The following is a 16,668-nucleotide window of genomic DNA, read 5'->3' as shown; positions in this document are numbered from 1 at the left end:
ATGCCTCACGAGAGATCTTGTAGGATGCGATGAGACCCATAGAAACAATCCCCCTAAGCTAGCGATGGCAGTGCATATCTCAAAATCAGAAAAGGAGTATAACAGAGTCAATGAAATTACTAAATAAATTATATTGTAAAGGGAGAAAGTGGATTCAATTGTCAATTTTGGGGGGAGAGAGAGAGAGTCATGGGGACTCATAGCCCCTCATGGGCATTTTAGGCACTAAAATGAGGGTGGGAGATCTTTAAGCTGAACAGTAGAGTGTCGTGTTGCTGCTTGTACTAAAGCAGCAGATTAATAATCATTTGCGGGACTCATCTGCAGCAGCTGAACCTTGCAAGCTCTCTCTCTCTCTCTCTCTCTCTCTCTCTCTCTCTCTCTGCGTGCTCGTGGGTTGTCTGATAACACGCCTTTCATCTTTGCCATGACTGTCCTTGCTCGTATTTTGTTGTCCGTTGGTTTTTCTCGTCACCATAGCTTCTAGAGTTTCTCTCCCTCACACACACACTCTCCGTCTGTTTTAGGTTTTTTTTTTTTTTTCTTTCCGTTCCTTTTGCTGTTGTGCTTTACGATCGCAAGCCTTTTGATCAATTCTCTTTCTGTTTTCCAGCTCCTATATTTGCTCTCTCTCTCTCTCTCTCTCTCTCTCTCTCTCTCTCTCTCTCTCTCTCTCTGTGGTTTCTCCCTCACAAGTCTTCGAGGCAGCGCTTTCATTTTACCAGAGCTTCCCTGCCTGCTCGTCAAGGCCCCCCCCAAGTGCAGTTGAAGTTGGAAGGAGCTAACTTCTCCAGATCCCTGCGTCATTGTAGCAGGAGGTTGGTTTTCTGCTTCTTCAATCTGTTCAGGTTAAATCGAGGGACAGGGACAATGTTTCTTTTTTCTGTTTTGTTTGTCTCCCATGATTTGTTTGGCATACATCACTATTTTGGATGAATTGTTCACAAATGGTTGATAAGAACAGTAGTTTTGTGTTACTTTGGTTAATGTTCATATAAAATTTATGGAAAGACATCCTTTCTTGCATACACAGGTTCTTCTTTTGACTTGCAAACCCAATGTGCTAAGAAGCTTGTCACATCCTCTCTACTTAGATAGATACTGTGAATAACTTGGCTTGTAGTCTGCTTGGTTCAAAGACTAGGGTTGAAAAGGAAAGTATGATGTTTTCTCCTTTCATAAAGCACTGGACAAATATCGCAGGATTGTTTTCTTAGCTTCAATATTTACTGTGCCTTCAATGGTCCTCTTTCTGCATTAACTGGCACGCTGTTCTTTTTGTGTCATGAAAGATTTGGTGCTAGTGGACCTCGCATCCTGGCAATTGTTTGCCTTCTTACGGTGCAGCACATAATGCTTATTTAATTGCCTGATTACTGCAGTTATTACCAAAAAGGAGTTCAGACTTGCGCTGATAGAGGCTTTAGAAGTAGAAAGGAACTTTTACTGTGGAGATTAGGTCAAATTGTAGAGGCTCTACTGCACAAATCTTTTGAAGGATTAATTGTACGATTTTGGACATTTTCAACAGTATAGATGCTGATGCAGCAATGATCTATGTTGGCATTGCAAATTGGTTCTCTGGTTTTTTAAATGCCACAAAGTGCAAGCCTTGAATTGAAGTTTGAAATTTGCTCATTTTTGTTGCTTCTGCAGTACTTATGTAGGTTTTCGGTGAAAGGTCTTGTTTGTTAGAGTATGAGAGATATGGATAATGGAGGCTTACAGTATCCACATGGTGGTGGAGATAATGGGGGGTTTCAAAATTCCTTCTCTGCAGTGTTGCAAGAAATATTTCTGCAAGCACAGACAGAGATAGAGGCTCGCAACCGCAATGTGGGTTCGCAATTCAGGGCATTGTCACAGTCTGGCGAATTTGCAAATTCTCCGCCAATAAACACGACATACCTTTTTCAGCCTCCGTTGAATATCAACACCTGCAGATACGAACCGCTGGTTGATCCTGCTTTATCGTATATATCTGGTATTCTTGCAGATGATGATGAATCATTTAATAACACCCCATTTCTCAGCCATGCAGAGTACATGGCTTATCAGGCAAAGGCAACTGAGGTTGCGGCCATCTTGAAAGAGGATTCGCCTACTTTACCCCTGAAAATTGATGGTGGAAATCCGACATCCCCGGATAGTGACCTCACCTCTACTTCTGAAGATTCATACCCTGAAACACTTAGCAACTTTCATTTGAGCTACCTGGACATAGATTCACCATGCTCTTTCAGTGCTGTCCCTGAGGCATCAAGAAATGAATTGCTTTTGACCGGCCTTCGTGGACCGGTCCCTAAGCCTACGGTGAATTTTTCAACTCCATACTCGCTTGAGGCTAGTTCAGCAGAGGGTCTTTGCATGACTCAAATAGTCAAAGGAGGCAGCCAAGATGACATTGGACTCCGCTCCTCCCATGGCCACAAGTCACAGAGACCTGCTGCTGATAAGACAGGAAAGGGGTTGAAACCAAGAAGGGAGAAATCAATGCCTCGAAAAAAAAGTGGAGGAAAGGCTAGATCAGGTAGAGAGGGAGAGCAAGAACTGGTGGATATTAATGATTTGCTGGTTCAATGCGCACAGGCAGTGGGTGTAAATAACATAAAACGGGCGATGGAGATCTTGAACAAGGTAAAGAAACACTGTTCGCCTTATGGGAATGGTGCGGAACGCCTTGCTTATTATTTTGCCGAGGCAATGGATGCTCGGTTCTCTGGCACAGGTTGGCCATTGTATCTTGGGCTACTTCGCCGACGCCCGACTTCAGCTGAGATTCTGAGGGCTACTTACTTGTACATGTCATCTTGTCCCTTTGTCAAAGCTTCTCATTACTTCATCAATGAAAGCATCCTCAATGTTGCAAAGAGAGCTTCCAAACTACATATTTTGGAACTTCAGGTGGATGGATTTCAGTACCCTTCTCTTTTTAAGGCTCTTGCAGACAGGCCTGGAGGTCCACCTGAGGTGCATGTGATAGGGCTTGGGTTTCCTCACTATTCTATGTTGCCCGCGAAGACTGAAGTTGTTTCAGAGGCAGTCCAGAGAATGGGACGGCAGCTAACAGATTGTGCTGCCGCGTGTGGAGTGCCCTTCCAGTATACTGCATGGGCTGGTATACGGGAGGATTTGCGTATGCAGGATTTTGTGAGCCCTTTTAGAAGTGCAGATGAGGTGCTTGTGATATTATCAACATCTCTACTGCGATATGTGATGGATGAAACCTTGGATTCTTCTGTTTTGAGGTCCAAGCTTCTGAAGCAAGGGCGGGACATCAATCCGGATGTATATGTTCAGGGGATAGTGACTGGATCCTACAGCACTCCCTTCTTCACGCGGAGGTTTAGGGAAGCTCTGTTCCATTTCGAAAGTGTCTTCGACATGCTTGAAACGTTTATCAACAAGGACACAACCGATCGTCTGGTATTTGAAAGTGAGATATTGGGTAAGGCCATATTGCATATAGTAGCATGTGAAGGTACAGAAGTGATTGAAAGGATTGATAAATACAAGCATTGGCAAGCTGTAACTGAGGAAGTGGGGTTTCAACAGTTGCCCCTTGATGAAGAAATCAAGAATAATGTGCATGTTATGCTTAAATCTTGTCACAAGGAATACACTGTCGCTGAAGATAGCCAATATTTGTTAATGGGCTGGAAAGGGCGTATGCTGCATGCGATGTCTACATGGAAGGCTTCTCCCGAAGAGAGTTTTTGAAATGGCTCGCACGGGGGGAGAGTCGTCGAACTGGTAAATTATCATTGTACAATATAAGGGATGTTTGTTTGATAGGTTGTTTTACATGGTCATATAGAAAGGACGAATGGGAGAGATTTGCGAGCCATTGAAGTGTTGTATGTCGTTTCTTTGTTCTTTTGATGGGGTTCTAGCCCATTCAGGAACCTGACCAATTTCTGCAGTGGTGAATGGGATATTCCTGGTAGTGTTTGTGCAGGTGGCCTATATGTATTTTATGGCACCTTTCTTTCGTTTTTGGCATGCTAAAACATGCCTTACAAAAGAAGAGAGATAAGACATACATCCTTGTGTGTGTATAAAAGCATTCAATGGGGCATGTGAAGTTTCTCTTGTTTCAGAATGCCCATGTGATTCTGCACCTTGTTTTTCCAAATGTTGGTAAGTTTAGACCTGTGCTCGTGTGACTAGGACCTCTGGCTTTATAATTTATTTGGTGGCCGCTTGTCCACACCAAGATTTTTCCATGCCTGTTGAAGCAATATCAGGGATCAAGGCAAGAGTTCTCTCTCAATGTGGATAATGTCGGACTCCTGTCTGTTGTTGTTGTTCTCTTCTCTCTCTCTCTCTCTCTGTCTCTCCTCGTCGGGTTTAAGGTCTCTTGGGATAGTTTCCTACGACGTTAAGGTTATCTTCTTCTTCTTCTCTCATCTTGAGAAGGTTAATCGATGTGCACTTTTCCTGTGTTCTATACTTTGTTTGGATCGGGCTGATACTGTCGCATGTGGACATTCTAAGTTTCTTTGGGAGCAACCAAAGGGATAATGCTATCAGCCCAGCCTTTGGTAATTCCAGGCCAGGGGAAAGCATCAGAGGGTCAGTTTTTGGTCTATAGTCACTCCAGAAGGGTCCTGATTCAAGACTACTCCCCAAAGTTGCATTAAAATATCAGTCATGTAATGAATTTAGGGAATCGTAGTGTTCTATTTCCTTGATGTTTGTCATGGGATTGTCACTGTTGAGATGGGCTTTACTTTTGTCAACTTGTTTGGGTGCTTGCCATCGTCACAAACAGATTTAACAAATCTTTTGCTACTACTTCATGCTCCATCATTTCTGACATAGTTTGGTATTGTAAGTCTGCATGGGCGGTAGTTGTAGGAGGTTGCCCTAGCTAGGCTTGGTGTTATCAACACCAAGGCGACCGGTACTTGTAGGAGGTTGCCCTAGCTAGGCTTGGTGTTATCAACACAAAGGGGACCAGCTAACAACATTCTAGCTGGATAATGCCAAGAACCTCCATCAGTGAATTGAGTGGAAGAGAGAGAACACAATGTCATTTAAGACAGATCTTAACGGCAAATGATCAGCATCACAGTTTTTGTTAAATTTTGAAGTGATTGTGCTTGTTATACAATATGCATGTGCATGGTTGAAACATTGACTAGGAGAGTAATTGCTCAAGAGGGTCACTCAAGAACATGCAAGGCACATTCAAGGCTTTCTTCATTCTAGGTGAACAATGTTGTGCTTGAGAAGGAAACATAGGGATGATGGTCCCACACACACATTGCTTTTACAAGCACAAAGATTATGAGTCGAATAGAGATTGTGCTAATATTCTTCTCCTCCCAAAGAATAGATGTTGATCAAGCTAGGATACTCACCATCCTCTAGTAAGAACCTCAAAATATGGTGATTTTATACAAAGAGACATGCTACTATGCCATATGTACAACCTTATGCATGAAAGCTTTAAGTAGGGAATTATCTAGCTTAACAATCTCAAAACCTGCCAAATAAGAATTTTGAGCAAAGTTGGATGATTTAGAGTAGGGGGTCAAATAGCTTGATAAGCACAACATTATGTTACATAGCGGCACTAGAAATTGCACATTATGGATGAAGCATGCAACATTGATGATAGAATGAAACACTAAATTACAGGAAAAGGCAAAGACTAATAAGCCCACTAGGTTGTACACTTTTCACCCTAATCTTAGGGTTGTTTACCCCTTTTAGATGGAATGGCATTTTTCCTACCTTTGTAGCAATTGCATCTAGTTTCCCTTCACCATGTAATTCATTTGGGCATTTTTCCAAAAAAAGTACAAAATTTGCAATGTTTTGAGCGGTTGAAATTGTGTTAGCTTATCGAATGAACGGCTTGTAAATGCATTGCAAGCCAAAGTTTCATGTCTACGATGTTGTCAATGACAACATGTTGGTAAATTTTGGGAACCCCTTCTGTGCATGGTCAAGATGTATAGCAACTTGACATTTAAAACTTTAGTAAGGCATGCGTGAGACTAGTCTTACCATGGCAATTATTTTACTAGGTGGCAAGAAAATATTTTTTAAGCCCGACACTCCATCATGGGCATCCTCACCCTGAACCGAGGTATGCACATTGTTGCACTCCGACGGGTGACTCAATGCCCGATCAAGCCTCTAGTAGCTATTGGCTATGTAATAGAGAGTATAATCATTGAGGGTGAAAGCTCATTCAATACGTACCAATTAACCATTTTCACAAAGTTCACGGCTTTGATTCCACAAGAAAAGTTAGTGCCATCCAAGTTTTCAATTTTCATGAGTGCATTTTAATGGCAAGGAAACCTCGGAAACATGAATACTAAATGAGTTGGCAATCACATGGTATTTCTATGATAAAAACCCGATAGCATTTTGAAAGTAACTTATCATTTAATTAAGATCAAAATATGCATAACCATAGACAATGTTACGAAAATAGTTTTGTACGATTTTGGCACATGATCAAAACTGAAATAGTCATAAACTAACAAAAATATTTCCATAGGACGTGTTTGAGAGAAGTGCATAGAATGGTTGCAAAACATTGTGCATCAAGTCATAAAAGCCAATACAATTTAACAAGCACCTAGTCCTTTCAATACATCCATCATCCCACTTACCATAAATGGCAAGTGAGCTCTGGTAGGGCACCATCGGGGGCACACACTCCAAAACTTGTTCATCTCTTTAAGATACCAAAGCTCCAAACAAGAGATATTTCAAAATTTCTATAGCTGTCATAAGTGGCCACATCCCAATTAAACTGTACATCCCAAAATCCTAACACAAAAAAGTGATGTCATCGCAATGCCTTACATAAGCAATATCCTCAAAGGTCTTATTAAAAAATTCGAGATAACCATTGCTAGATAGCTAGAAAAATGCACATACATAAGCCAAACACATCATAACTATAGGTGGACTGAAGTAAGCTCCCACCATGCACATCATGCATGAAAATTAATCAAAGAAGCAATCTCCCAAACATTTAACATATTTTCTTTACATCACTTTCTATTCCTTGCAAAGAATAACACTCAAAATTAGATTAGACAACCAAAGACACTGCTATGCTAGCTTGAGAAAAAGAGAAGAGATTACCTTAAACACTCTCCCTAAACCTATGTAAAATATCTTTTTTTTTTTCCTTGCTTGTATACATGGTATGTATAGCCAATCAATCTAAAATGGTAAAAAAAATAATCTTAGACCACCCGAGATTGGTAGCATATGAAAAGGAGATACAAGTTTTTTAAAAGTTCAAATTTTCTTTGCTAAGCTACAAAAATATAATAGTCTAATTTTTACATGTTGAGAGTGGAGGATTTCCTACCATCATAAGGAACCTCTTACCCTCTCCCTCATCTTGCACTTGGCTCCTTTCCGCCGAAAAGTAGATAGAGCTCTTACGATGTGGTCACTCGTGCACTTATTATCAACAATATGTTATTGATGCAACAATGCCAACAATAACATAGTTTTACAAAATGACTTGCATAGTTGTATATAAGACAAATAACTAGGTGTTTGTGTGACCATGCATGCGGCAGATTAAGTAAATGATAACTATGCATCACGTGACCGTTGCCTTACTTCTTAAGACTAGTGGAGCGTAGTATGCGTGTGGCAATCTTCACAGTATAAATCAACACAATGTGTTAGTGTAAAAATATTGTGGTGTGTGGCTGGACAAGTCGTCATGTGAATCATCAATGTAACCAACTCTCTAGTAATATAAGGAGTCGCCTCAACATGGAGAGGGCATGCTCATCTTGGGCTAGACATTATCAACATAGTTCTACTTCATGGTAAAACTCTCTATGACCAAGTGACCATATTAGATCTCTAGACATAGAATTTGATGCCCCATCAGTAATCTCAAAACTTGTCGTTTTCAATTTAAAAATTGTCCTAGCAATAATCCGTCTCTTGAAGGCATGTTGATCACCATTGCTAAACTTTTGGCTAAGTTCGATTTTGGGTGCACCAAGAGTTCAAGGGATTTATGAAAGTTTCACTTTTACAAAAGACACTTTGTTTTCTAGTGTATTTGCATCTCAACATTAAGGCATCATGTTTAATTCTTCAAACTTGACTTTTTTTTTTTAAAGGTAGTAAGGTTCATAAGAAAGAATTTGAAAAAACAACTCTTCAATCCTAAAAAGCCTTTAATATCAATATAGGAAAAATTAAGGACCATTACAACACAATTATAAGGATCTAACCAAAGCTTGTATAGCATTGACACAATGATGTTTTAGCTTTCAATAGGATTAGAAAAGGGGTACATTTCCTTGTAATTATACCAACATCCCTTTTAAAATTGTGGTGAAGGTACCTCCATGGAATACCTTTTTGTTTTGCATTTAAGTTTAGCATGTACATAGCGGACGTTTGGAGTTTGCTTCAGATTAGGAGCACTCAAAAGTCTGCTTCAAGAAAACAATGGGCCAAGTAGTGGTCGTTTGCTATGGAGTAGACACAAACCTCACACATTTTGGTCTATGGTTTCACCATTCTACATTTGATATTGCGTGGTTGGAGAGCCCCAAGCAACACATGACATATAAAATGTTCTTCGAGTGAATCCCCTAAGATCTAAATTTTCTTTAGAATAGAGCAAAATAAGAGCTTAAGGTAATGAGCATGAAGCCCGAAGGCATTCAACCCTTGTCCTACGATGCTTGACAACCCAACATGGGGAGCTTTGTAGAGGGCTAATTGCCCATAAGATGGACAGTCATAAGCTTCCTCTTCTTCCCGTGAAACAGAGGATGAGGCAACACATCTGCTTGTGCTGTTCGAGTAATCTTCATGTCCCACATTAACTCGCATAGCACAAATGCACAAAATAGTGACGGACAGAAAGCATATTTGCCTCGTAACTTTATCAACCTGTGGGTATCCGGCACTTAACAATAGTATATTACTACAAATTGCTGTCATGCTCTACATAACCAAAAAGATTGTAAAATTGTTCATGTCCGTGCATATCATCTGTTTACATTCTCAGGGGGCTAGCAGAAAAGAGGAGAAGAGATTTGGTCATAATTTGAAAGCTATCTACTAACACTTTTGCACAGCTTAAGGCCTCACCTCATCACAGCCAAAAACTGATAAAACTTCAATTTTCTTCACATTTTTAAAGCCCTTTGTGCTTTGCACTGTCCACACGAGTACTCTTCATACACTGCTGCCAGTAACTTTGGGCCAAGCCACCTCCTCAAACCTTTACATGCATATTACCTGACAAAAGCAAAACCTAAAACAAATACCTGATACACTCCAAGCAGAGCCCCATCAGATAGAGGAGAAAATTGATACTGAGATAACCAATGCCTTGTTTGCCAACTCCATTAAAATAAAACAAAGACCCTCACTATCTACCTTCAGACAGACAAGACCTAAAGAGACAACACAAAACAACGTAAAGTATCCTTGCTTGAACCAATACCTTCAATCCACAATTATAACCTTAAATGTCAATTGTGAAAAGGATATTACCAAGTATGCATAGGGGAATCAAGCTGAAGCAGAAGGCAGAATCCGACTAGAAGCTCCTTTTAGCCCATCAATCACCCAAGTCAAAAAAACTGCACTATTTTGCCCGATACATCAGTGTGTAAAATAAGTAGTTGGGATCCTCCTTTATTACACAAATTCAACCACTCTGTTTATAAAGCATACAGATGAAATGGTTGGCCATGACAAAATTTATCACCGAAAAATGTGTGTGTATAATGATGTGTTTGACTTGCCCTCCCAGAAATTTCCTTGCATCCCTTCAGAAGCTGGTTTCTGCTACATAGAATCTACATCCAACTTCTGGTTGTTCGAGCCACCTGACATCCATGCATATTATCGTACACATCCCTCCCACAAGCTCAAAGGGGAGAAGGAAAACAACGATTGCCCTTGCTCATCCTGAGGTGGCAGCAACTAAGATCCTGCAGACAGACAGATGGCAGATTCTCTCAAATACTCAAACCTTTTGGCTCATGGCTTCCAGATTCCTAGTCGCACAAATAGTTGGACGCCTTGAAGGTGTGAAGACCCACGGTGTAGTCAGTATTACCCTCTGTACCAGGAAGAAGGGTAATGCCTGACAATGACTGTCCTGTCCCAGAAAACTCTATGGATGCTATCACCTTGATCTTTGGTAGAAGCTTTCCCTCCACATCTGCATCACTCAAATCAGAATCCAAAGGCATCTGCGCGCGAAGACAACCTGGCGGACCTTGCAACGGAACCTCCTGCACATGCCAACTGATTGCCTTCAAATGCCGATTGAGTAACCCCTTCGGTGACATTTTCAATAAGGATGGTGCATAAGGTAGGGATACGATAAATTTAACATCTTGGAGAGGGGCAGGTAGGAAAGGATTGGCTACATACTGTATCATGAGAGAAAGTAGGGACCCGCTTTGTCGAGTGACAAGCCGAACTCGCAAAGGCACTGGTGTGTATTGTGGGTGTAGACGGTACTTCATGATAGCCACTGGCTCTTCTGAGGGTTTGCTGCGCACGTGGAACAAATTCTGACCTAAACTGCCAACAGAAGTGTTCTTCATTATTGCTCTTCTCACTCCCACAGAGCCATCCATGCGAAAAGAAAAAGAGGTCTCTTGTGCACCATTATATTTCAAGAAAAGAGACCCCTGCATCCCTATTCTGCGCAGCCTCGAGCCTTTAAATTCGGCAAAAACTTCTTCCGAAAGATAGAGCACTGGCTTTCCTATTTCAACTGTCAGTTCCTTTATTGCAGCATTTTCTTTTGCAGTGTCAGCAACTGCTACCTTTGGACCTGTGGGCTTACCTCCGCTTCCCAGCTCTTCCAGCCCACCCAACCCTCTGTCTATTGGGTCCTTCCCAGCAGGCACAAATTCGGACGCATCCAAACCTCCCCCAAATGCACTATTTTCTAATCCTTCGAATTCGCTTCCAAAGCCAGCAGCATCAGAATCGACCCCACCATAGTCCCCTTCAAATCCCTTTATAACAACAGCTATTGAGCCGGCACTGGAACCAGCAACTGTTTTTGGGACTTCAAGATCTGCAAGAGCAGAAGTTACATCGGCGGGATCCTTGCTCTTCTTGAAAGCTCCAGCGAGCTCTTCTGGCTTGTTGATCTTGTCACTGGGAGCAAACGGATCTTCTATTTCTTTAGGCTTCTCTTCCTCAGCTTGTTGTGTGGGCTGTGAGGCAGAGTTTTGTATGGTAGTCACAAGAGTTGCTGCAACCTCATCCCCTGCCACAATGGTTTCCTCCGGTAGCTCAAATGTTGAAGAAGAGAGCGCATCGATGTTGGCCAGATGCTCAATCGCTTGTGATTTAGCAATATACCAACTCTCAGCTCCCCTTGCGCGATTTTCTGCATCTGTAGCAGAAAGAACCATTTGCGGGATACCCTCACCATGAATGCTAGCTAGAATGGTGGACAAGCGGGCTGCGCTTACACCTCTCAATACTACATCAAGAGCCATGTAGATCTCCGTATATTTGCGTATAACCTTCTCAGAGGTAACATCAATGCCCTTGCAGGCTGCGACAAGCACGCTAACTGCTTGATTCACAATACCCGCACACTCAAATGCATTGGCAGGCAGATCATCACGATCATTTTCCGCACTAGTAATGGCAAGCACATAGATATTGTTAACAAGGCGATAGAAAACTCTAAATTTGGTTTCCTTACCAACGATTACATGCCCACCAGAGGCTGCGAGGGCTTCATCGCCAAGGCCCTCCACCATAGCTGAGTTTTCTGCTGTCGCTGTTGTTGCCGATGGGGATGTTCCTGCGCGCTTTCCTGCTGCGTACGTCTCGCGGGTTTCTCTAAACTTGGAAGATGCTAACAAGCCTCTTGCAGGAGGGAACCATTCTCTGGTCTGCAGTAGCAAGTCTGGCCCGTTTACGGGCTGGAGCGATACAGCCAAACACGCCATGCTCGCCCTCCCTTCCTGTTCGCTGTATGGGCAGATCTAAGTTGTCTCAAAGCATAGATCTCATCCAAGCTAGGCATGCACGGGCTAAAGATTCGAACCATGGACTGATCATTGGAACTATGGCGTTGTTGAAAATGATGAACGGGTGGAGGATGGAGCCAGGAAGTGCCCACGAGAAGCTTTTTGGCCTGCCCAAAGGGAGAAGGCTATAGAGATGCTGGGATGCCAGTGTGGCGACTTGCCTTGAACGTTTTCATGAGTGGTGAGATATATTTTTAAGTTTGATTGGATTGAATGGGTCTCATCGTGTCATGTTTTCATCGGGTCACGGGTGGTGGGATTGCACTAAAGACTATGTTAGGGTTATGAGAGGTTTTTGACTGTGCACTCATCCATAGCGCTAGGTTTGGGACGACCTCTCTAACCATGGAACTTCTCTGTGTGTGGGCTCTTCCCCCCTATGCCATGATGTTGCACTGCCTACTTGGACTATCGGAGGTGCTATCCATGAAGAGCTTATTGATGGTTTCACTCATGTGAGTGACCTGTGTTTTTTTAGGGCTGCCTTATTTTCCCTCTTAGATAGAGCAGGCATCTATGTGTGTTGCTTTCTTGCTTGCAAGACAATTAAAGGTGTTGATTACCATCCTCCAATGTTGCCACAGAGGGTTCTATTTTCTTCGAATGAGGGACCGCAAGGCCTGTTTGCATGCAATATGTCGCCCATCCACTGCCGACGTAAGTGCGCTATCTGGGATGATGTGAAAGGAGCTTGTGAGGGTGGCTTGTGCTCCACTCATGGCTAGTGCAAGAACTTTAGCTCTCAAGGCCTCGGATGCATGGGCATACCTCTGGTTGTGGTCCCCCCAAGCCTGGCGTCGACATGTTGACTTGGCTTGCCTCATATCACATTATCATTGCTGCTCCCCACTTGTTATTTATGTCTCAACTTGTCAATCCCTCTCACTGGGTGTGAGCCTACTCTCAAAAGCTCGTGATCATCTCACTTGGAGAACACGCAACAGAGGCGACTTGGATATATGTCTGCGTTTTTGAGGTTAGTGGTGTGGTGAGGTTTCTCTTATTGAAAGCTTGGCATATTTCAACTTTTAACTACGCTTTGTTTATTGTGCATTAATTGTTAAGGATATAAAGCACAACAGTGATAAGGAATCCCACAAGCCATCGTCTAGAGCTGGAGCTCTCTCTCTCTCTCTCTCTCTCTCTCTCTCCAGGCACAAGCATGGACCACATGATGTGTGTGTGTGTGTGTGTGTGTTGTAGCCATGACCACCGTGTTAGACATCTAACAACATGGCCACCATGGCGGTTCCCCACGTGTGCCATGCCAAACTAACACTCTCCCAGGCTTTCTCGGTTTGTACACCTTCTCTGCAAACTCACTCTCAAATTCTCTTTCCATCGCTCCTTTAAGACATCCTCAAAATCTGCCAACAAGTTGTCGTTCAACCATTTGATTGAGTTTTGAGGCAAGTCTCTAGTTCTCGCTTGTTGGTTGGGACTTCGGGGCTCGAGAGTCTGAGTGCCCTTGCAAATCGACACTCATGAGATCACTACGGCAAACCCTGTTTGATTATTTTGCAATTGATGACCAAGGTGTGGGATTAATATTAGTTGAACTACAGGTTTTGTGTTGGGGCTTTAGCCGTTGTGGAAAGTGGAGGGGAGGTAGTTGGAAAGTGGAGGGGAGGTAAGTAGCAAGTGGGTTAGGTGGGGTCCATGCATAAGGGCATTAGCTCATGGAGGAACACTGCCCATTTATAAAGCTCTTGCATTTTGATGATGTTCATTTCCATTTTGAAACTCTTATGCTCATGCTTAAGTTTGTTGTCCACAGATTTTGACCATTCGTGGCCCTTTTCACTCCTCTTAGTAAGTGTGAAGCAAATTACATGTTGTTTAGTTCTTTGCTCACTGCCATGGTGGCTTTTTATTGTTCTCCTGGAGCAAGCTTGCAATAGTCGGCATAGAGGCTCCAGGGAGCAGTGATGCGGTGCTCCACAGATCAACAACACTCTACCTGTTTATTTGTGATGTGACTGCTTGAGTGTTCTTCTCCTTCTTGCAACTTGGTCTCTTTTTTTAATATCCTTGTATATGTTTTTGGCACCATTGCTAGTTTCCATTTGTTCCTCTTCTTTCTACTTAGGCTCATGTTAAGTGGGGTTCTCAGACGTTACTTAGTCTTCTTTGGTTCTCAAAAAGTGGGTTTTTTTTTCCGGTTTTTTATGCTCAAAAGTCAAGGTTGAATTTGAATCGCTTTGTGTGTTTGTTTATTGTTGTGCCATGCTATTGTTGCACAAAACTTGTCATAAAATCTAACACCTAACTAACCCAAATGATTTTCTCATATTAAACAGATCATTTAATGTGGGAGAATAAACGGGAACAAGAGTTAGAATAGAGACATGTGCTTCTAGACCTATCTTAGCAGGGGACCAAAAGGAGAGATGGTTGCATCTCAATAGGGGTCCAAAAGGAGACGGTCTACCAAAGAGCAATGTGCAATAAGTGCTTCTAAACTTATCTCAACAGGGGACCAAGAGGAGAGATGGTTACATCTCAATACGGGTCCAAAAGGAGGTAGTCTATCAAAGAGCAACGTGCATCTAATGGAGCTCAAAATACCTTAGGTTTAGCTTCATTAAAGACCTCTAATAGTTACCGTTAAAAGTCCTTTGACCTTAGGCAAGCTAGGGTTGAGCTTGAGGTGGGAGCCCGACCTAAGCTTGAGGTGCTTGTCGTGCTTGATGACTAAGGTGCTTGAGGTGCTTGTCGTGCTTGATGACTAAGGTGCTTGAGGTGCTTGTCGTGCTTGATGACTAAGGTACTTGAGTTGCTTGTCATACTTAATGAGGAAGGTGCTTGAGAAGCTTCCCATGCATGGGAGGTAAGGTGCTTGAGTCAAAAAGAGACCCTACAAACTTAATGAGGAAGGTGCTTGAGTCAAAAAGAGACCCTACAAACTTTATGAGGAAGGTGCTTGTGAAGCTTCCCATGCATAGGGGGTAAGGTGCTTGAGTCAAAAAGAGACCCTACAAACGAAGGGAAAAGTCCCAAAGTGAGGGGAATCTTTGACTTAACCTCCCACTCGCCCAAAGGACACCCTTTCTCAAGGGGCACATGGGACACATGTCAGACTCTCCCTATGCTTAGCCACATTGTGTGCTTGAATGCTATTGGTTGGGCTGAAGAGGGGTCTAATGAACTTCTAGTTCCATCCAAAAAATATCTAGATATTTTCAAGCTCTCACTCTCTAAGGGGTAAAGAGGACACTTGTCCAAAGACTACCCATGTACTTGAATGCACGCTGCATGTGATTGGCTAGGGGGAGAGGGGTCCAATGACATCCCTAGTGAGCTACCTCTAAAATGAGGGATGATGACCATGCAATTGAGCTCCTACCAGGAAGCTCACTGCCTAACAAGCCTCCTTATCGAGTTTCACAAGCTCAACAAGAGGAGATCATGAGGCAAGTGCATGAATTGGTGGAAAAAGGGATGGTGAGGTCTAGCTCCTCTCCATTTTGTTCACCATTGCTTTTAGTGCAAAAGAAAGACGACACATATCACATGTGTGTCGACTATAGAGCACTAAATAAGAGTACTATCAAAAATAGATTTCCCGTGTGGCGGGTAGAAGATCTATTTGATACTTTACAAGTTTTGGCTTGACAAATGCTCCAGACGCATTCAAACTCATGATGGACAAAAATCTTCATGCCATTCAAATTCTCTTGAAGAGTACAAGCGACACCTCCAGTTAATCTTTCAAGTTGTGAGAGAGAATAAGCTTTTCATTAATCAAAAGAAAAGTGAATTTTTCGTACAAGAGATTCAATATTTAGGTCACATTATCTCTAAAGATGGCACCCGTATGGATCCAACAAAGTTAGAGATAACAAAAGGATGGCCTAATCCAAGGAATCTACAGGAGGTACAAAGCTCCATAGGTATGTGTGCATATTATAGATGCTTCATCGGAAAAAAAAATCTCGCTAATAGCAGGCCCATTACATGACTTAACAAAAAAAGAACGTTAAGTATTCATGGACTGCAAAAGTGCAAGAAGCTTTTGAGAAGCTTATCTCTCAATGGGTGCTCACACTACTAGATCTCTCAAAGCCATTTTAGGTCCAATGTGATGCTTGTGTTGATTGCCTTGAAGCTATTTTGCTTCAAGAAGGGCATGCCATAGCATATGAGAGTCAAAGACTTAACTTCGATAAGTGAGTATTGGGCAAATTTAAAAAAGAGCTACTAGCTATTCTATATGCCCTAAACACGTGGAAACACTATCTCTTGGGGACTCCATTTATCCTATGAATGGTTCACAAAGCCTCAAGAACTTCATGACGCAAACCAAGCTCTCCGACAAACAAATGAGGTGGGCAAATTTTCTTTTGCAATTTAAATTTCATATTGCTCACCTTGTTAGTAAGCACAATCAAGTGGTCGATGCACTTTCACAACGACCAAGGGTAAATGTGGTGTCTATAGCAACTCACAATGATCTATCTTTTATGATAGATGAGTATACTACTGACCGAGACTTTAAGTATGTAATTAGAGCCTTTGCATTAGGGAAGAAAAAAGAACCATTCACCTTGAAGGATGGTTATCTTCCAAACAACAATAGGCTATGCATTACTCACCCATACAATTAGAAAGTCATGTATGAATCCCA

General features: G+C 42.3%; 2 protein-coding genes across 3 annotated transcripts; one reads left to right on the top strand and one right to left on the bottom strand.

Annotated features, from left to right (window-relative positions):
• Positions 1-211: 211 nt before the first annotated feature.
• LOC147429802 (scarecrow-like protein 14) lies at positions 212-4,153 on the top strand. The gene is made up of 2 exons (XM_086496034.1): positions 212-818; positions 1,657-4,153. Exon 2 carries the CDS (start codon positions 1,699-1,701, stop codon positions 3,718-3,720), a length of 2,022 nt encoding a protein of 673 aa, XP_086352160.1. The 5' UTR covers positions 212-818; positions 1,657-1,698; the 3' UTR covers positions 3,721-4,153.
• Positions 4,154-9,435: 5,282 nt separating this feature from the next.
• LOC147429801 (muniscin carboxy-terminal mu-like domain protein) lies at positions 9,436-12,106 on the bottom strand. Of its 2 annotated transcripts, XM_086496033.1 has the most exons (2): positions 10,411-12,106; positions 10,067-10,268 (listed from the first exon to the last, which is right to left on the bottom strand). In XM_086496033.1, the coding sequence occupies exons 1-2, from the start codon at positions 11,958-11,960 to the stop codon at positions 10,205-10,207; spliced, it is 1,614 nt and encodes a 537-aa protein (XP_086352159.1). In that variant the 5' UTR covers positions 11,961-12,106; the 3' UTR covers positions 10,067-10,204. The 2 variants fall into 2 exon arrangements, with proteins under 2 accessions (XP_086352157.1, XP_086352159.1); XM_086496031.1 differs by having other exon boundaries at positions 9,436-12,104.
• Between the last annotated feature and the right edge of the window lie 4,562 nt (positions 12,107-16,668).

The sequence above is a fragment of the Adiantum capillus-veneris genome, chromosome 22 (genome assembly GCF_014529385.1).
Source record: "Adiantum capillus-veneris isolate H3 chromosome 22, ASM1452938v2, whole genome shotgun sequence".
NCBI classification, from domain to species: domain Eukaryota; kingdom Viridiplantae; phylum Streptophyta; class Polypodiopsida; order Polypodiales; family Pteridaceae; genus Adiantum; species Adiantum capillus-veneris.
The sequence above is the reverse complement of the archived record's forward strand: the minus strand, read 5'-3'. Positions and strand labels throughout refer to the sequence as shown.